Genomic DNA, 20,635 nt, shown 5'->3' on the forward strand with positions numbered 1-20,635 from the left:
GGAGCACCCGGCGGGGAAGGGCAGGGCCCGGGTCCGGTGCGGGAGGGCCGGGTCGGAGCGGCCCCGGTGTGCGGCGGCCGAGCCGCTCCCTCCTTCCCCCAGCTCCGGTGGCGCAGCCTCTCCCGGGGCTCCGTCCGTCCGTCCGTGCCGGGGCGGGGATGGAGCTGATGGACGGCGGCAGCATCTCGCTGTGGACCGTGGTGGGGGCCGTGCAGGCGCTGGAGCGGAGCGTGGCCGCACACGCGTCCCGCCTGCTCAGCCTGGAGCACCGCGCCGGGAACGCCGAGAAGAAGCACCTGGAACACGAGAAAGTGATGGGAGAGTTGGGGAACCAGCTGGAGAGCAAGTGGACGGCGCTGGGCAACCTCGTCCAGGAGTACGGGCAGCTCCAGCGGCGCCTGGAGAACATGGAGAACCTGCTGAAGAACAGGAACTTCTGGGTGCTGCGGCTGCCCCCGGGCGGGGAGGTCCCCAAGGTAAGAGAAGGGTCTCTAAGGGGTCTGGGGGACAAACGCCCTGCTCTGCTCCTCAGCTCTGCCTGGCAGCCTTCCCCCCGTGGAAGTCATTCCACGGATCCTGCCGGGATGCAGAGGCACCAAGCAGGGAGCGATCACTCCTGTATATTGTTGTATTGGGCCGGTTTTCCCTACAAAAGGGGGGGTTGGCATGTTTTCGCCAAAAACGGGAGGTTCTTCCCAACTCTGAGATTCCCAGTAGGACCAGGCTCCACACAGGGGCAAGTGAGAATATTGTGGAATTCCCAATTGAGCCCCCAAGGATTAGCAAAGAGCCGTTACTCTCTGTGGCTGGAGGATGCCTCAAGGCAGGAATTTTCTTTCCCTGATGCCTGGTAGATGGGATGAATAGGAAGGAGGATTCTCGGTGTTCCAGGCTCAGTACTGAGCACGTGGCTTTTGGGATTGCAGGCCCCGACCCTGGTGTTGGAAAACGACGCCACTGGCTTTTCTGCTCAGGAGTGGGAGAACCTGGAGGAGTGGCAGAGGGAGCTGTGCAGGAAGGTGCTGGCAGGGAAGAGCCAAGCCCTGGTCCTGCCGGGTGAGTGTCACTGCTCCGGTCAGTTATCGGCGCTTCCGGACTGGCTTGGGTTTGGGGAGTCTTTCCCACACCTGGGAATCAAATCTGTGGGAACACAGAGAGGCCGGTGTGTGTCACACCCTGTCCCATCGGTCACCTGCGTGCCCAGTGCCAGCACAGGGCCCTTCCCTCAGCCCACGGGGTCCTTCCCGGTTGGAATAGGGTTGGCTGCCAGCATGGAAGCTGCTGTCTCCCGGTGAGCCACACAAAGGGCTCTTCGTGCTGCCAACCCGGGTGTTGTAGCCAACGGATCTGGTTCCAGGAGTGTGTTCCTCCCTGTGGATGCAGCACGGAAACATTCCTGTCTCTGTTCCTTGGCAGACGAGGCCATGTCTGAACCTGCCCTCCTGTCCCGGCTCCAGGGAGGGGAAGTGCCCTGCAGTGAGGACGAGGTGGCTTCCAGAGACATCCCAGAAGATCCAGATACAGGCAAGAGATGAGTTAAAGCTTCAATCCCGGGGTATGAGGGTTGTGTGGTGCTGTCACCAGGCAGAGGCCGTCACAAGGGATGGTCCTGCTTTGCTCGGAAGGAACTTCTCAGATCCCAGGAGAAGCGGGTTCAGGGGGACTAACAGAGGGTGAGAGAAAATGTAGCAGGTTTGATTTTTAGGATTAGAGATCGGGAAGGAATTGTTGGCTGTGAGGGTGGGGAGGCCCTGGCACAGGTTGCCCAGAGAAGCTGTGGCTGCCCCTGGATCCCTGGAAGTGTCCAAGGCCAGGTTGGAAAGGAATGTGGCTGTCAGGGATCTGGTCCAGAGCGGAGAGGGGGAGAGCTTCCATAGTGGGAGAGACGGAATGCAGCCTGGAGAAGGGGAGACAGAGAGGGGGACACAGCACAGGGCTGTGCCTGCTGAGCAGAGCACAGCAGGAGCTGGAGGAATCCAGGAATGAGCCTTCAGACAAGTGGGACAAATAAGCTCACAATACAATTCTCACCCAGATCACGTCGATCCTGCTGCCAGCAAAATGTTGTCAGTGGTTTAGTTGTGATGGGTTAAGTCCAGGAAGAAAAAAAAGTTTAATTTCTGTTTTGTTTGAAAATAAACAGAATTAACACATGAAAACACCTAAATAATAATGACCTCGTGATTATTTAGGTCACCCTGAGCTCTGCTTCCCAGTGAAAAGCTTATCCTTGCTGGTTCCAGTGTAAAATTTGGGTTGTCAGCCAAAATACTCAGTTGTGAAGAGCGTTTTTAGCGTGTTGTTATCCAGGAATCCCCGGGTTCTGCAGACAGGCAGATGATTTGAGTGGAGTTTTTCCTTCTCGAGTTAAGTCAGTCAGGAATTAACAGTTCATCTTGCACCAAAATATCACAGAGAGGTCCAACCTTCTGACTTGATGCTGTCCCGGCAGCATCTCACAATGGAGCTGTTCTTTCTGCGTTTCATTTCCTTGTGGATTTACCTGTTGGATATGGAAACCAACTTCCAGTCGCAATCCCCTTTGTCAGGCCTTACTCAGGAACAAATGAGTTTGAACTATCCCTAAAATTTTGGCTGATTTGCTGCTTTAGTACAGGAAAAAGGGAAATTACACTCCGTGGTTTTTGTTCCAGTTAGGACTTGGTTCATTTTATGGCTTAATTTTTGTTATGTTCTTAGTCCCTAAATTGCAGGGTGACGTAGAGGCAAAGGCTTTATGCTGCCAGAGGGCAGGGTTAGATGGGATATTGGGAAGGAATTGTTGGCTGTGAGGGTGGGGAGGCCCTGGCACAGGTTGCCCAGAGCAGCTGTGGGTGCCCCTGGATCCCTGGAAGTGTCCAAGGCCAGGTTGGAGCAACCTGGTCTGGTAGAATGTATCGCTGCCCATGGAACTGGATGAGCTTTAAGATCCCTTCCTACCCAAACCATTCTGGAATTCTACAAGAGCGGGACATATTCTGGGATAAAGATGCAAAGTTGCAGCTGCATAAAGCAGTGGAGGGACTCTTGCAATTCCCTTGTGACCAGAACATCCTGAATCTAGTTGGGATCACTCCGGCAGCTCTCCTGGGTTGTTCTACAAACAACCAGAGGTGCCTTTTCTGGGCTGTTTCTGTATTTTGTGTTTCATCCCTCCTTGAAGCTGCCTTTGATACCCCAGATGACGCACAGTGAGTCACCATTTCCGTATTCCAGCCCATCTCTCCTGAATTTCAGAGACAAATACGTGTATTTATACCAAATCTCAGAGCTATTTTGAGATTTGTGTTGTTTGAATTGCAAAATTGAACCCTGATTTCAAGACAAAATGTGAAGTGGCACAGAAATGTGAGAGGAAGAGGAGAAATGGTCCCTGTGCACGGGTAGAGTGATGCTGACAGGAATCACAGAATCGGGGATTTGTTGCGGTTTGAAAAGGCCTCGGAGACCATCAAATCCAACTGTTCCCCCAGCACTGCCAAGGCCACCACTGACCCATGTCCCCAGGTGCTACATCCACACGGCTTTTAAATCCCTCCTCCTTGGCAAACTGATGGAGCAGGAGCAGGGCTGAGGAGATTCCAAGTCCCCACAGCTCTGAGGGGAGCCCAAACCCTCACACCTCTGAGGGGATCCCGATTCCCCATGATTATAGAGGACCCTGTGTTCCCATGGCTTGAGGGAATCCCGCACCCTCATGGCTCTGAGGGGATCCTGTTTCCTCACAGCCCTGAGAGGACCCTGATCCCTCATTGCTGGAGGAACCTGTGCTGTCACAGCTCTGTGGGGAATTTATCCCTCAGGGCACTCTGGGAAAGCCAGGTCGGCTCTGAGGGGATCCCCAAGCCCCTCACAGCTCTGAGTGGGCCCCAATCCCTCACAGTTTTGAGGATCCCTGATCCCTCATGGCTGTGAGGGAACTTATATCTCGCACTGCTCTGAGTGGACCCCATTCCTTCACAGTTTTAAGAATATCCTGTGTCCCTCATGGTTCTGAGGAGACTCCTGATCCCGCACAGCTCTGAGTGGACCCAAATCCCTCGCAGTTCTGAGAGGATTCCAGGTCTCTCATGGCTCTGAGTGGACTCCCAATCCCTTACAGCTCTCAGAGGAACCCGATCCCTCACGGCTCTGAGAGGACCCCGATCCCTCACAGTTCTGAGAGGACCCCAGGTCCCTCATGGCTCTGAAGGGACCCTGATCTCTCATGGCTCTGTGTGGACTCCCGATCCCTTACGGCTCTCAGAGGACCCCGATCCCTCACGGTTCTGAGAGGACCCCGATCCCTCACGGCTCTTAGAGGATCCCAGGTCCTGCATGGCTCTGAGTGGACCTCGATCCCTGGTAGTTCTTAGTGGACCCAAATCTCTCACAGTTCTGAGAGGATTCCAGATCCCTCATGGCTCTGAGAGGATCCCAGGTCCCTCACAGCCCTGAGTGGACCTCACTCCCTGTCAGTTCTTAGTGGACCCAAATCTCTCACAGTTCTGAGAGAACCCCGATCCCTCACAGCCCTGATGGGACCCCGATCCCTCCCATTCCCGCTCCTTCCCGGCGCCTCCCGACCCCTCGCCCTCCCGCCGGGGGGCGCCGCGGGGCGGGGCGGGCCGGCAGGGGGCGCTGCGGTTCCCGGTGCCGGTGCCCGGTTCCCGGTGCCGGTGCCCGGTGCCGGTTCCCAGCGCCCGCTTTCGGTGCCCGTTGTCGCCGGTCGCAGCCGACCATGGCCGGCCCGCGGTCGGGGCGCGCCGTGGCGGCGCGGCTGCTGCGGCTGGAGGCCCGCCTGGCGCGGGCGGAGCGGCAGCTCCGGGCCGCGCTGGCCCTGGGCGGGCGGCTGCGGGCGCTGGAGCAGCGGCTGCAGCCCGGAGGGCCCGGGGGCTCCGGGGGGCGCGGGGCGGCGCGGCCGCGGGCCCCGCGGGTGCCCGAGGAGAAGGTGTGGGTGCAGCTGGGCGAGCGGCAGTGGCGGGCGCTGCGCCGGGCCGTGCTCCGCGGGCACCGGCATGTGCGGCCGGGGCGCGGTAAGGACGGCCCGGGGGGAGCGGGGAGAGAGGGGTGTGGGGGGGACAGAGGGAGGGGGCCCCGCGGTGCCCCTACCCAGCCCGCCCCTCACCCGCCCCCCCCCCTCCGCAGGCCCGGACGGTGCCGGACACAGCGCCCAGGCCCCGGCGGACGGCGGGGAGCGGAGTGGGGATCCCGCGGAGAACGGCGGCGGTGAGTGGGGACGGGGCGGGCGAGGGGGAGACGTGGGGCACCCGCCGGGTTTGGGGGATGTCCGCGGTTTGGGTGGGATTTTTAGCCTGGAGAAAAGGAGGCTCAGGGGGCACCTGGAGCTCTCCACAACTCCCTGACAGGAGGGGGGAGCCGGGGGGGGGTCGGGCTCTGCTCCCAGGGAACAAGGGACAGGAGGAGAGGGAACGGCCTCAGGCTGTGCCAGGGGAGGGTCAGGTTGGATACTGGGACAATTTCTTCCTGGAGAGGAGCTGCCCAGCCCTGGCACAGGCTGCCCTCCCCATCCCTGGAGGGATTTCAAAGCCCTGTGGATGTGGCACTTGGGGACATGGGCCAGGGGTGGCCTTGGCAGTTCTGGGGGAGTGGTTGGACTTGATAATCTCCAAGGCCTTTTCCAACTTCAACAATTCCATGATTCAATGGCCAGCCTGTCTCCAAGGTGCTCGCTGTGCTGAGTGTGATCTTCCAAACGTAGCTGTCAGGCATCCCCCAGCCTTCCCAGGACGCTCCATCATTCCCTTCTTTTCCCTCTCCTGGTTGCTGAGCTGCACTCCCTCTGTCCCCTTGGATTGGGCCTGGGCCGGGTCTGCATCACCAGGCAAAGCAGGATAGATTTTGATTTTCCAGTCTGAAGTCTGGCTGGCAAGAGGATTTTTCATTCCATTGTGCACAAACATGCACAATGTAGTTGGTTTTAAACACATGTGAAGTGTTCCCCCAACTCATTGATCAGGTTATGGAAGTGTCCAAGGTCAGGCTGGACGGGGCTTGGAGCAACCTGGGATAGTGGGAGGTGTCCTTGCCCATGGCAAGGAGTGGAATGAGATGAGCTTTAAGGTCCCTTCCAACACAAACCATTCTGGGATTCTACAGACTTTGGTTTTCTCTTTTCCATAAATTTCATTACTTATTCTCTAAGAATGCTCTTCTCACCAGTGTTTCTGTGATTTGTTTCACTGAGAGGGACTGAAAAGGAAATGACAGAACTCCAGCGGTGCCAAGAGAGAAACAAAACTTAAGAACAAGAATTGCAGTGGCTCTGTCCTCTCCCGGGGCCGTGGAGAACATGTTTTCACTTGCATGACAGTTTTATGTGTGTTTCTGAGGCTGAAATATCTGCTGAGGGTTTTGTAGCCAACATTTTAGGTCTGTTCAAGAGACCTTGGTCAACGGGAACTGGAACTGGAGTGAGGTGTTCTCTGGAATGTGAGCTAGAACAGAGCAGCTCTGCCTGGGATGGGCCGAGAATTGGGATTAATTAAGTGTGGAATTAAAATAACAGTGGTTCCCATTGACAGAAGACAGCATAATCCAGATTAAGCAAGAGGAGGAGTTGTGCACTGCAGTTCAGGAGGAGGAGGAGGAGGCTGGAGAAGCTCCTGGAGAGCCCTGCCCAGGTGAGTAACTGCATACCTGGGAGAGAAAATGAACCAGAGGGATTAAATTCCAAGTTATGTGGGGTTTTCTTCCCCACCTCTTTTCTTGTATTCCAGATCTTTTAGAAGTGTTGAGCAGACTTGCCAGCAGCCCTGACAGGTGAGGGCTGCTGTTGCCTCTTTCCCTTCTCCTGGCACTTTTGGAGTTTGGCTGGTTTTTATCCAAGCAGGAGATGTTTTACTCTCCCCTAAATTCCTTACTTTGCTTCCCTCAAGTTGATAAATCTAAACTGGTTAAATATTTAGTGCAAATCAGTCATTTTTTGGGGACAATGGGTTAACTTGGAGGAGGCAAAGTCAGTGTTCCAGCCTGTGGTTGGAGCGTGGAGGCAGGATCTGGCTGTTCTGGCTCTGGGGGAATTGGAACAGCTGCAGCTCCACTCCTCTGGCAGTGCCTCCTTTCCTGCAGATCCAGAGCCTTCAGGTGCCTTTTCCCTCCTCCCTTCCCTTCTGGGGTTTTCCTGGTTACAGGAGCGAGCCCATGGACCCCTCGGGGAGGCCACCCAGCCCAGGGCACTGTTCTTGGCCCTCTCGCTTGGAACCTCTTTGTTTTACAAATAAACTGCCCTGCTTTGCAGATTTTCCTCACTCTTCACAAAGGGTATCAACGCTGCCTGTTTGGCTCCACTTGAATTGTATGGATTTTCAGACTTTTCCATCAGGTTTCCTTAAGAAACTGGGCTTATGGGAGCTTGGCCTGGGGGAAAACCAAGCCCAAACCCAGAGCAGGTTTCAGCCTTGTGAAATCCTGAGTTTATGGAGGTACAACACACTTCTCCTGGATTTTCTCCTTCAGCAGAGCAAACGTTTTGTGATCCTGAGGCATCCAGTCAGACCAGGAAGGGCAACGAGGTGGATGCCAGGGAGCTGCCAGGCGCCGAGGGTGAGGACATTCCAAGGCACCCCGACACAGGTGAGGAGGATTCCATGGCAAAAACTCCCACTGCAGGATTTATCCCTCCTCATGTTGTGTCTTCCCGTTGTTGTGAATTCCCAAATCTTCCGTTGCTTTCCCTGGGGTTTCTCAGTTGTGCAAATTCTCCCCAACGAACAGGATTTCAGACTTATGCAACGGGTGTTTCATCGTGGATTAAACAAGAGGAGGAGCCACGCTGCCCTGAACAGCAGCACTTGGAGAAGGAGGAAATCTCTGCACATCCAAGTGCAGGTCAGTGATGGATTTCAGCTGGGATTTCAGGGACAGTAAATCTAGTTTAGAGTATTTTTTAATGCTGTGTTAGATGTCACAGCCCTGTGGTGTAAGCAACAAAAAACCGGGACAAACCTCAGTCTGCTGGTTAATATTTGGGCACAGAAATGTCGAGTTCTGTCAGCTGAAGAGGCTCCTTCCTCCTCGAGCTGGCCTAAAGCTGCTGAGGTGCTGGTTTGGACTTGTGTTCAGGCAAGCCCAGAGCTGTGCTCAGGCAGCACAGATCAAGTTTGTGCTGCTTTTACCTGGATAAAAACCTGGCTGAGGGCTGGGCCCAGAGCCTGGTGGGGAAGGGAGTGACATCAGCTGGTGGCCAGTCCCCAGTGGTGTCCCCAGGACTCAGTACTGGGGCCAGCTCTGTTTGATGTCTTTATCAACCATCTGGACAAGGGAATTGAGGCCACCCTCAGGCAGTTTGCAGAGGACACCAGGTTGGGTGGGATGTGGATCTACTGGAGGGCAGGAAGGCTCTGCAGAGGGATCTGGACAGGCTGGATCCATGGGATTGATGGGCTGAGGCCAACGGGGTGAGGGTCAACAAGGCCAAGTCTGGGTCCTGCACTTGGGTCTCAGCAACCCCATGGAACACTCCAGACTGGGCAGAGGGGCTGGAAAGCTGGGAAATGATCTGGGGGTGCTGGTGACAGAGGCTGGACATGAGCCAGGTGTGCCCAGGGGGGCAGGAGGCCAACGGCCCCTGGTTTGTACCAGCCATGGGGTGACACAGGGCAGGATCTGTCCCTGTGCTGGCACTGCTGAGGCACCTCCAGTTCTGGGGTTTCCAGTACAGGACTCTGAGGGGCTGGAGTGTGTCCAGGGAAGGGAATGGAGCTGGGGAAGGGGCTGGAGCAGCAGGAGCAGCTGAGGGTTGTTGTTCAGGCAAGAAAAGTGAGTTTCCAAGGCTGTTCATTAAAAAACATTTCCTGGGGTCAGACAGTATTTCTGATAAGCTCAATGGGGGAGGTTTAGGTTGGATATTAGGGAAAGGTTCTTCACCCAGAGGGTGATTTAGCACTGGAATAGGGAGTACCAAGGTGCGACTGTCCCCTCAGCCAGGGAGCTCAGACCTCCCACTTCAGACATCCAAGTGAGAAGGTGAATCTAAGACATTGCAGCAGTGATTTTTTAATGTAGATTTTAAAAAATATAATTGGAAAAAAGTCTTTCTGTTTTCCTGGAGGTTTTGTTTCAGTGGACGCTGGTACTTGTTCCCCCACTCAGTATTAATGATGTGGCTGTGGGCTGGGAGGGACATTCCCAAGGGGATTCCTGAGTTAAAAGACCCTGAAATCTCTGTGTTTCAGGTGAAAACATGAAGAGGGACCCTCCAGCAGATTGCTTTGAGAGCACCACCTGTGACTCAGAGGCACCAGGAAGGCCAGGAGAGAGGTTTCCCAAGGATCCCAGCCCCGGAATGACATGGGACAGCCAGTGGAATCCAGAAATGATGGAAACAAACAGCACTGGGAACGGGAATGGGTACGACCGAGGGTTTGGTGAGCACTTGGATTTCTTCAGTGCTCAGGAAAAGAGGCCCTGTGTGTCCAAGTGTGAGAGAAACTCCCCGCAGCAGGACCAGCCCCAGGCTCCACAGGGACAAGGGGAGATGTTCCCAGGCCCCACGTGTGAGAGGGTGTTCCCTCTGCTGCACCCCCAGCTGGGAGAGAAGGGGACGGGGCCGGGAGCTGCCCCTGCCCGCTCCGAGTGCGGACAGACCCCCGCGGGCACAGTCAGGCTCTGGGACCAGGACCTGGGCGGGGAGGAACCTGCTGAAAACGAGGAGAACTTCCCCATGGACACCTCTGGAGCCTGCTGGGATCCCCCCCCAGCCCGGGGCAGCCCTGCCCACCAGCAGCAGGGCCAGGGCCGGGGCAAGTCCTACATTTGCAGCGACTGCGGGAAGAGCTTCGTTTGCCACTCGTGGCTCGTCAGGCACCAGACAACCCACACGGGAGAGAGGCCCTACAAGTGCTCCGAGTGTGACAAAACCTACAGGAGGAAGGATTACCTCCTCAACCACCAGCGGAGGCACACGGGGGAGGGGCTTTTCCAGTGTCCTCTCTGCAGGAAAAGGTTTGTGCTCAGGAGGAGCCTGGTGAAGCATCAGGAAAGCCACGTGCAGGAGGCACACCTGCCGCTGGCCGGCTGGCCCTGCACGGACATCAGGGGCTCTGTGATGCATTCCATATAAAACACCCCTCCCAGCCCCCTCGGGGCAGGGCAGGACCCCCAGCTCTGCCCCGGACCGTGGTGGGAGGAGGAGGCTGTGGAACTGCCCTCCCGAGCCAAGGGAGGTGGCTGGGGGTTATTTTCCACCAGTGCCTGTAGGTCTGGGGAGGTGTGGGAGCTCAGAGGTGCTGCTGGCTGTGAATCCGCGTGGGAGAGAAACCACGTGGACACGGAACAATTTGGGATGTGTGTTACAAAGAAGAGCTATCTAACAGAGAGAAAATATCTGAAATGTTATCCCACAGCTGCTGGGAGTAGTCAGAAGGGCACAGAGCCTGGGAGGCAGCTAATTCCTGCTGATAAATCCCGGAGCTCCTGGGTCTCTCTGTTGCTGAACCCCGGGATAGGATTCCTGAAGGGTGGGATCCTTACCAGGATTTGCAAAACCACTGGGGAGCCTGGAACGTGGTTTGAATTTTGCACAGCCTTAAAAGTTGTGTTGCATTTATTTTCCCACATTGTCTTCTGTGTTTGTTCGATTTTTCCGAATCCCGTGAAAGCAGAACGTGGAGGTGCTGCAGAAACCTGGGAAACGAGGAGTTAACGTGCTGCTGTGTCCCAGACACCCATAACAAGTGGAATAGGATCTGCTGGAGAGGGCCACGTGGAGGTAGGGCAGCATTGCTCCTCCAGCCTCTTCCTTTGGGTCTGGCACATCCCACTCCAAAGCAGAAGGGAGCTCCCAAGATGCCCATGGTTAAAAGGAATGACAGGTGTCAGGGGGATCCAAAAAAACTTGCAAAGTTTTATTAGCAAATCCCATGCTCAGCATGGGAATTGGTATTTTTCCCCTTACCTCCTAATAGAGGAAAAGAAAAGAGGGAGAGGGAGATCAGAGAGGAGAGGGAAGGAGATCACCAGTCCTGGCTCCAGCATCGATCTGCCTGACACCATGTCCAGGATCCTGGGGGTGCCCCCAAACCCTGTGTCATCCTTTCTAATAGCCAAGTTTTCCCCACCCTGGGGCTTGTTTTCCCACTTCTCATGGAAATGAGTGAGCCTGCACAGTCCATTTCCCCGGATCCTCCTGGAAATAGGTCATGGAGGCTTTGAGGGTTTTGATCCCACCCAAACTGATCCACCTTTGGTTGACACTCTGTGCCTGCTCCTTGACCCCACTCCTGTGCCTGCGCTGTTGCATGTTATCTCCAGGAGCCAGAATAAGGGTGTTTATCCCAGAGAAGTGCTGCCCCATCTCCATGTGCCCCCCTTTTCCAGGCACATCCCGTCCCTCCGTGCACAGGGTGTTCTCACACCCCAGTCCTTGGCTGGCTCCGGGCTATCGGTGTTTGAGACACACACGCTGGCCCCTTATCTCCTGGCCTTCCACAGAATCCAAGCTGATAAACTTAGGCCTGAAAAATGACCAGCTTGTGACTCTCACTTGCTGCAGCAGAGCACGGGGAAAGAGAATTGTTGGAGAATTTAGACAGGAGAAAGCACAGCAGAGAGAAACAAGAGCTGAGAGAGGAAATAGAAGGGAGGAAAACCTGATTTATTGCTGTCTGTGAAAGCTGAGCAGCTGCAGAAATGGTTACAGGGAGAAGAGGGGAAAAAAACCCCAAAGTTGGGAAAAAAAGGCAGAGATGATGCTGAAGAAATGTCAGAGAGGCCAAAAATATCAGAGGGTCCCCCTCTGCAGCCACACCCTGTTCCAGTTTGTCCCTTGTTAGCCTCGTTTGGGACACAGCAGCACATTAACTCTGGGACCTGCAGCTCCAAGTGGGGCCAAATCATCTGGAACTCCAGAAATTCCCTTCCTGCCACAGCAGGAATTTGCTATTGTGCTACGTGGATGGTTCTTGAATCAGGGAGTGCAGGTGCTGCAGGGAGTCAGTGCATTGTAGCCTCTGGAATTCTTTTAGGTTTAAGGTTGGCCGATTCTCGCCCATAAATTAACCTCTGAGCAGTTTGGCACTTGGAGCATTTGCTCCAGGGCTTTTAACTCTTTGCCCTCCAGGTCCTACATCCCACTGTTAATATTGGATGTTGTGCTTCCATGTCTATTAGAAATTTTGTTAATTGTTGACGAGAACCAACTGGAATCTGAATGCCCAGGCCATGGATAAGACTCCACTTGCTGGATTTCAGTCTCTCCTGGCTTGTGGCTGTTAAGGAACCTTCCCTGTCTGATCATCCAGGAGCCACTCTGGAAGTCACATTCCCACCAGCTGAGCTGGGACAAGCTCCGGGGAGTCCATGGATCCTGCTTGACTCCACACCCCTCTCACACAGTCCAAGCAGGTTTTCCATAGCGGAGCGGATCCGGGACACCTGGATCCTTAAAATAACTTAAATATAATAATATTTATTTATATAATAACTTATATATATATATATTTATATATATAATAACTTAAAATAATTCCTTAAAATAACTTAATCATGATGCAACAACAGAGTGACAGCCGGAGCTGGTGCCTCCGGGGAGGGACCCCAAACAAAGGACACCCCGCCCCAGGCTTTTATCCCCTCACAGTCTAAGATGACAATCTGGGATGATCAGCTCCTGCTGTGTCCCAGAATGTCCCTCATTGTGCCCTTTGTTATGGAAAGGCCGGCAGTTCCCGGGCTCTTGATTGTTCTCCTCGGCAGTGCCCAGGATGCTCTTGCAAATGAACCGCCAGGATCGGATCGAACGGGATCGGTTTTCGTGTTCTCCACCCCGAGCTCCAGGAGATTCAGGGAGAATCATCATCTTTCCCCGGTTTTCGGGATCACCAAGTTTCCACCCCGTTCTTCAGGGAACACGATTAGTTCTCTAATCTGTGCAGCTGTAGCAGCCTGGGCTCCAAGGAGTTAAGGCGCTGCTGAGTCCCAAACACTGATAAGGAGCAGGATAGAACAGGATGTGGCTGGGAAGGGGGGCACGGGAGATAGGGCAGCGCTGTTCCCGAGGCCAACCTCCTCCTCCGGGCCCGGAGACTCAACAAACCCCGCACAAGGGCGGGGTAGGAGCCATCGGGGAGCTCGGCACAGGGGGATCGGGACCACCGAAGCCCCTGCGACCCTTTTCCAGAAAGGTCCGGGAGGAGGGATCGCGCACGCTGCCTGATTTGCATGGGAAGTGGGAAACCTGATCCTGGGGCGGGGAAAACTTCCCCATGAAAAGGTGTCCCCGCAGCGCCCAGGTGGCACCGCCGGGACCCTGGACACCTTGGACACCGGGATCGACGGTGGAACCGGGACTGGTGATCTTCCCTGACCTCTCCCTCTCCCCTCCTTTCTTTTACTCTTTTGTTTCTCTTACTACTAAAAGATACGGGAGTAACTCATCCCAATTTCTTACTCAGTGTGTGATTTACTAATCAAACCTCGTGAGCTCTTTTGGGACCCTCTGGCGTTTGTCGTTGCTTTTGGAACCCCGGGTATCTGCACACCCTGGGAGCTCCCCTCCTCTTCGGAGCGGGATTTGACAGCTGCTCCTTAAACATCTTCCTTCTGAGGCTGGTTTTGCTCCTGTTCAGGGTCTCTTAGGGGATTGAGTCTTTTGCAAGGACACGATTTATTCCTTTGAATAATAAGAGTCTGGATTTGTCACCTTGGCAGTGAATAATAGAGGAGCAGCAGCGGCTGAGTCGGGGCAGAGCCCCTTTACGGCCAGGGCTCCTTCCCTTTTCCTTTAGGGAAACTTCCTTAAAGGGCCTTTTTTTACGTGCTTGTTTCTGCTTAAGTTTTGCCAGGATGGGGGGGTTTTTTTTGTTGTTGGCTGGAAATTTAAGGGGGGGTTTAATTAAAATTGTTGAATGCCACGAGTGGTTCCACGGCGGGAGGGGAAGGGAAGGGCGAGGCTGAAGCCGGAGGAGGAACTCTGAGGCGGCTGCCACTCCCCAGATCCCGGGTTTCAGGGTATGTTTGGGAAGAGGCGGGGGTTCGCCTGCGCTCCAGGCGGGGGGGGGCTCTCACCCCGGGCCGGGGTTGGGGACGGCGCATCCCCCGTCCCGCCGCCGGTGCTCGGGGAGGGGTCCCGGGGGTCGGACCCCATCACGCCCCCGGCGATGCTGGGGATCGCGGGATGTGCCTCCGCCTCGGGAGCGGCCCCGCGGCTCAGGGACGGGTCCCGGTGCTTCGGGGCCCTGCGCGGTCCCGCCGCGCCGTTGCCACGACAACGAGAGGACGCCGCTCCAAATCCCCGCCCCCCTCCCCTTCTGGTCCAATCAGCGCCCCCGCTGCCCCGCGCGCTAGCCAATGGGAATGCGCACCTCTGCCCCTCCCCTTCTCCCGTAGGCCGCGGGAGGGCGGAGCCGGGAGGGGGGCGGGCCAATGGCATGGGGGGAAACGGCAAGAGCTGGCTCCCGATTGGCTATTGCCGCCTGGCGCCGCCGCTGATTGGTTGCCGCGGCTTGGCGCGGCTGAGGAGGAGGAGGAAGAAGGCGGTGATGGCGGCGCGGGGCGAGCGGGGGGTGAACGAGGGTCCTGCGGCGCTCGGGGCCCTGTCCTGCCTCCCCCTCTACAGCCCTGGGGGTGCGTGGGCGCCTCCCCAAGGCTCCTGGCCCCGCGGCACCGGGAGGGGAGCGCCGGGACCCGCGTCCCCCCACAGCTGTGGGACGGGGGCAGAGGCACAGACGCTGCCGGGGGTGCAGGGGGTGGAAGCGGGGCTGGATTGGAGTGGCTTGGCTTGAAAGGGACCTGAAAGATCATCCTGCCTCACCCCCTGCCATGGGCAGGGACACCTTCCACTGGCCCAGGTTGCTCCAAGCCCCATCCAACCTGGCCAGGGACACTTCCAGGGATCCAGGGGCAGCCACAGCTTCTCTGGAAAATCCATTCCAGTCCCTCCTCAGCCTCACAGGCAAGAATTCCTTCCCAATATCCCATCTAAACCTGCCCTCTGGCAGTGGGAAGCCATTCCCCCATGTCCTGTCCCTCCATGCCTTGTCCCCAGTCCCTCTCCAGCTCTCCTGGAGCCCCTTCAGGCCCTGCAAGGGGCTCTCAGCTCTCCCTGGAGCCTTCTCTTCTCCAGGGGAACCCCCCCAGCTCTCCCAGCCTGGCTCCAGAGCAGAGGGGCCACATCCCTCTCCTCATCTCTGTGGTCTTCTCTGGACTCTCTCCAACATGTCCATGCCCTTCCTGTGCTGAGGACCCGCTGACACCTGGGCACCAAGGAGTTGATGTGCTGCTGTGTTCCAAACTCTGATAGGAAGCACATGGGGACAGAATGTGGCTGGAGAAAGGGGGCACACGGAGGTGGGGAGCACCTTTCTGGGGCCACTTCCCTGCTCTGGTGCATGGAGATAAACACAAAGTCAGTGTCAGACTAAAGGTTGATCCAGTTGTGGATCTCTCTCTTTCCACTTTTCTTCTACTCTTTTATTTCTCTCACTACCAGAAAATAAGGGCAAAAATACCAATTCCCATTCTGAGTGCATAAGTTAATGATCAAACTCTGTGAGCTTTTTTTGGACACTCTGATCCTTGTTCCTTTCTGATCTACGAACCTTGGGATCTCCCCTCCTCTTCAGAGCAGGATCCAACAAGATCCCTGGATGGTTTTCTCCCTGTTTCAATGCTCCTGTTCAAACATCTCTGACACGATAGGGGAGCCCTTGGCACACTCCAAACCTTCATTTTTTTGGGAGTTGCTTGTCTCTCAGCCCTTTGCAAACCTTCATTTTTTTGAGAATTACTTGTCTCTCAGCCCTTTGCAAACCTTCATTTCTTTGGGAATTGCTTGTCTCTCAGCCCTTTGCTGAGTTGTGGATAATCTTTGGAGCATGGGAGGATCCCCCCTGGATACACAAATTAAGGAAGCACATGTCTGTGTGCACATCACAGGGGTTATTTAAATGTAAATCTGTGTATTCCTGGGGCATTAAGCTGATTTTGAAGCTTTTTACCTTTCAGATTGTTGAGTTGGAGCAGCTGGGAAAGCCTTGGCTCCTTTTGGTGGGGAGCTCCGTGTTCCCTGGAAATTCAGCACCACCTTTCCCCTGGGTCGCCTCAGCTCTTCCTCTGTGCCAAAACCATCTTTTTCAGACAAATTTAGGCCTGTTCGATCCCAAAGTTGATCAGGGACTCTCCAGACCCCCCCTCCTGGCGTGGCTTTCTCGGGATCTGCTCCCGTGGCCATGGTTTATTGCGCGGCCCTGAACTGCCGGAACGCCACGAGCGGCGCCCGCAAGAACAGCTCCGTGACTTTCCATGGATTCCCCCTGCAAAACGAAGCCCTCCTGAAGCAGTGGATCCAGAACATGGGCAGGGACATGGGAACCCCCTCCAAGTACGAGCGCCTGTGCTCGGCTCACTTCGAGGAGAGCTCCTTCGAGAGGGACCCCCTGAAAATCCGCAGGAGGAGGCGGCTGCTGAAGGAGGCCGTTCCCAACAAATTCATCCTGGGGCAAGATGGGAACTGGCTCGTGGGGACACCCCAGGGCTGCTGTGATGGGATGAGGAATAAAACTCGGAAGCGAATCCGGAGTCCCGAGCACCAGAGGGTGAGTGGGGTTGATACTGGGAATAAATGAAATTAAAGGAAGGTTTTGGGTGTAAAGCCTCGGAAGCAGCCTGGAGAAATATCCCTTAGAGGGCTTAATTAATAATAATATTATTATTCCCTAATAATAAGATTTTATTATTAGGGAGGAGCTTTTCCTCCCTGCCTCTGGGCTTATTTGAAACACTGAATTATTAAGGAAGAGCCACATTCCCTGAGGGAGCTGGGTATGGATGCTGACCCTGGATATTTTTGACCCAGTTGTTTGAAAAAATCATTGTTTTGGTTGAGTCACATCGTTTTTAAGGCATTTCACTCATTCTGAAATAACAGTAGAGGGTTCTTAATATAAAGTCCCTCATTATTGTGCTGGTTACACACAGGCAGACACTGCTGGGAGCAGTTGGGTGGTGACCACCTCTTAAAAACCATTGGAAAAAGAGAGTTTTTAGGGATTTACGACTCCCCAGCAGCACTGACCGTTGAACATTTTGATTTTTAGGTCCCTGGGAAGTGTCCCAATGGTGCTAAGAGGCCAACTTTGGAGGACTGGCAGAATGAATTTTGCAAGACAATCCTAAAGGAGAATTATGGATCTTTAACCGTGTTCGGAAAAGGTCAGTTTTCCCTCTCCAAAGGGTGACATGTGCTGGGTCAGGCCTGGCTCTTGTCACTCCTCAAATCCCTGGATTTTTAGAGAATTAATCTTTAGGTACTTGGGAATCTGTGTGAGATCCACACACAGTCTTCCTTTTAAAGGCTGAAGGATGGGTTTAGGATCCCTGGGAATGCACATGCCAGCAAAAACAAGGACAGAGGAGTGGAAAAGGTTTAGATACAGGAGCTGCAGTGACTCAGGAATCATGAATCCTGAAGATTCATTATTTATAGTGAAGCTGTGATTTCCTCATCCCCAAACCCTGATGTATGTTTGGGTTTGGGATTCACTGAAGGGATTTGAACTGTTTTGATGCAGAAATAGTTAAATAACAAGAGTGATGCCCAGAAAATAAAGAAATCTTGTTGATTTTAAATGCCCAACTGTATGTTTGAAATCGCTGATATTTTAAATTCAAAGCTGTGAGGCCTCCCTGGCTCCTCAGCATCCAGGTAATTCCATGGATTCATAGAGGAACCTGCTGAAATCAGGAGCTAAAAGACAGGACTGAACCACCAAATCCAGCACCAGGTGGCTGAATTTGGGGTTAAGGCTCAAATCCGAGACCTGCCACTTTCCAACAGTTAATTTTCAACCTTTGGGGTGTAATTTCTGGAATATTTTGTAAAAATTAAAACACAAATCTTGATCACCTTCATCCCACCACCCTTTTAGACACCGGAGCAACTGCATTGGCTGTTCCCTCCTGGTTGGATTTTCCCTGGAATAACAGAGATGCTGGTTAGACAGTGAGTTATGCAGGAAAACAGTCAGAGGAAAATAATAATAACCATCATTTCCATGTTCTTTCTGTTGCTTGTTCAGACTATCCTGTTCCCAAAAGTGAAATCTCGGTGGGAGAAGCAGTGCAGGTCAAGGCTGAGCAGGATTTGGAGGAAAGGAAGATTCCTGCCAGCCTTAGCACAGGTGTGAGACTCGTTGGGAATTAACTGGCAACACCTGGAACCTGGTAGGATTGGAGGGGGGCAGATTCCAGCCCAATCCTGCTTTCTTTTACCCAAAATTTGAGGGGTTTCGTGCAGATGCAAAAATCGGGAATTGTTGTTCTTTGGGAGGTTTATGGATAAAGGGAATGAGATAAAGGGAATGAGATAAAGGGAACGTTGGGAATGCTCTTGTTCCAGGCTGTGGTGGTGCCACGATCAGATCCCAGCAGCAGAGTGCAGAAAACACGCAAGTCCATGGATCATCCTCGGGAGGATCCCAAAACCTGCGCTGGCACTTTTCGGAAAAGAGGGAAACCTGGGAGAGCCACCAGAGCTCAACAAACCAGGCAAAGCCCCCGGGAAACGGGAGAGGCAGCAGCTTCCCTGCAGAAGGACAACTTGAGGAATTCAAACAGTTCCTTTTCCAGCGGCAGACCCGTCCCAAGACATCCGAGGTGCCGTGGTTCATCTGCGCCGAGTGCGGGAAGAGCTTTGCCCGGCACGCGTACCTGCTCCGGCACCGCAAAATCCACTCGGGAGTCCGGCCCCACACCTGCATCGAGTGTGGCAAGAGCTTCCTGGAAAAACCCAAGCTCACCAGCCACTGGAGAACACATTTTCGTATCATCTACGTGCCAAATGATTTCCTGGGATAGGGTTTTTTCCCCGTTCGGTTGTTGAAAATCCCCCTCGGCCCAGAGGTGGTGGTTTACAGTCCTGGGTTGATTACAGGGAAGATTTGGGATAAGGCACTTTGCCTAAATTTGATCAAGTTCGAGTTCTAAAGGCATCTGCTTGGTGCCAGCCTAATAATCATTGATTAGGACCTGATTTTAATTAGTGGCTGGATAATTCCTATCCTGCTCTATCTATCCCTTCCTGGGAGCAGGAGTTGGGATAGAGCAGCGTTGGCTGTACCCAAAGTGGCATTTAAAAAAACTGGTGCATCAAACAGCACGTGCTGGAGGGCACCCGAGGTAAGAGAGAAACACTGGGAGTTTACAGGGATGAAAAACCAGGACTTGGGAATGGGATTGTCCCCCAGTAAATTGATGTTTGAAGTAACCAGTTCTGGGCATTATTTCCCCGTTTTTGCTGCTCTGCCATTGACTGTAACTGCTGAAGTAACTCTAGTTTTGGGTTCTATTTTTATATTGACCCCGTGTATTTCCTGTGGGGTGATTCCTGAAATTATGGGAAAAATCCATGGATACATTCTTAATGTGTGTGCGACATGTTGGTGATATTCCCTTGGAAAGTGGAAAAAGCAGCGGGGAGAGGGTGAGCAGAGAGAAAAGAGCTGGTGCTGTGGTGGAGTTCCCTAAGTTATGGAGGGGACTGAGGGAATACACTTGGCCCCAAAGGATGTTTAGGTTGGATATTGGGAAAATTTCTTCCTGGAAAGAGCTGTTCAGTCCTGGCACAGGCTGCCCAGGGTTATGGTGGAGTCCTCATCCCAGGGGGGATTTAAGAAGTGTAGGTGTGGCATTTGGGGACATGATTCCGTACCCTGGGCTCTGGGATCACCAAAGCTGAACAGCCCTGAGCAGCTGGGAGGGACTGGAATGTTCAAGGTTAAGGACTCAAAGGAAAGCAGCAGGTTCTTTGCTGAGCCCAGGTTTTCCCCCAGACAAAGGGGAGGAGGAGATTTTTTGGATGTGTGATGGTGAAACCTCTGATCCACATAAGGACAGCCCAGCGTGGCCACCACAAACCCACCTTTGTTTAGAAACGAGCTGCTTTTGAGCCAGAGAAGGGGAAAGGCTGAAAAGCAGCAGATCCTGGTGGGATAATGGTTTTTGTCCTGCCCATGTCCTCCCTCACACAGCTGGCTCAGCTGTGACACTCCCCTGCCAGGGGGGACATTCCCAGGTGGGGCTGAAGGTTTCCATCCCTTCTGATGGGGCACAACTGGCCCAACTACGTTGGTCACGTCTTAGAAGGGTCATAAACCATCCAAGCCCCCCAAAGTGCCTCCAGACTCATTTCTGAGTGTTCCCACCTGAACCTCAATCTATATTAACCCTGTGCCAGTGCCACCAATGCTCCTGCCGACGTTGGTGCCGATGCCTGTGCCCGTGTCGATGCTGGTGCCAGTGCCAGTACTGGTGGCTCTGGTGATGCCAGCGCCAGAGCCACTGCCAGTGCCGGTGTGGGTGCCCATGCCAGGACTGGTGGCAGTGCCAGTGCCGGAGCTGATGCTGGTGCTGTAGGCAATGGCGGTGGCAGTACCGGTGCCGGTGGCAGAGCCGATCCCGGTGGCAGAGCTGATCCCAGTACCAGCGCCGATCCCGGAGCTGATCCCGGAGCCGCTCCCGGTGGCAGAGCTAGTCCCGATCCCAGCAGTGGAGCAGATCCTGGTGCTGGTCGGCGGTGGCGGTGCCGATGCCGATCCCGATCCCGGTGGCGGCAGGCGGTGGCAGCGCCGATCCCGATCGCGGTGGCGGAGCCGCTCCCGGTGGCGGCAGGCGGTGGCAGTGCCGGTGCCGATCCCGC

At 54.5% G+C, this 20,635-nt stretch overlaps 1 protein-coding gene and 1 long non-coding RNA gene across 3 annotated transcripts; one reads left to right on the forward strand and one right to left on the reverse strand.

The window, feature by feature from the left end:
- The first annotated feature begins 50 nt into the window (after positions 1 to 50).
- Positions 51 to 16,158, forward strand: LOC113977469 (zinc finger protein 212-like). 2 transcript variants are annotated; one of them, XM_027703600.1, is made up of 9 exons: positions 51 to 476; positions 927 to 1,056; positions 1,417 to 1,524; positions 5,128 to 5,208; positions 6,525 to 6,623; positions 7,459 to 7,575; positions 7,717 to 7,830; positions 9,177 to 10,711; positions 15,946 to 16,158. In XM_027703600.1, exons 1-8 carry the CDS (start codon positions 159 to 161, stop codon positions 10,061 to 10,063), a joined length of 1,854 nt encoding a protein of 617 aa, XP_027559401.1. In that variant the 5' UTR covers positions 51 to 158; the 3' UTR covers positions 10,064 to 10,711; positions 15,946 to 16,158. The 2 variants fall into 2 exon arrangements, with proteins under 2 accessions (XP_027559401.1, XP_027559403.1); XM_027703602.1 differs by having other exon boundaries at positions 7,462 to 7,575.
- Positions 13,583 to 14,077, reverse strand: LOC113977479. Its single transcript, XR_003537338.1, has 2 exons — positions 14,008 to 14,077; positions 13,583 to 13,810 (listed from the first exon to the last, which is right to left on the reverse strand). It is a non-coding gene; the product is annotated as an uncharacterized LOC113977479 (long non-coding RNA).
- Positions 16,159 to 20,635: the final 4,477 nt, after the last annotated feature.

Source organism: Neopelma chrysocephalum, unplaced genomic scaffold (assembly GCF_003984885.1).
Source record: "Neopelma chrysocephalum unplaced genomic scaffold, ASM398488v2 Primary Assembly neopelma1_243, whole genome shotgun sequence".
Taxonomy (NCBI): Eukaryota; Metazoa; Chordata; class Aves; order Passeriformes; family Pipridae; genus Neopelma; species Neopelma chrysocephalum.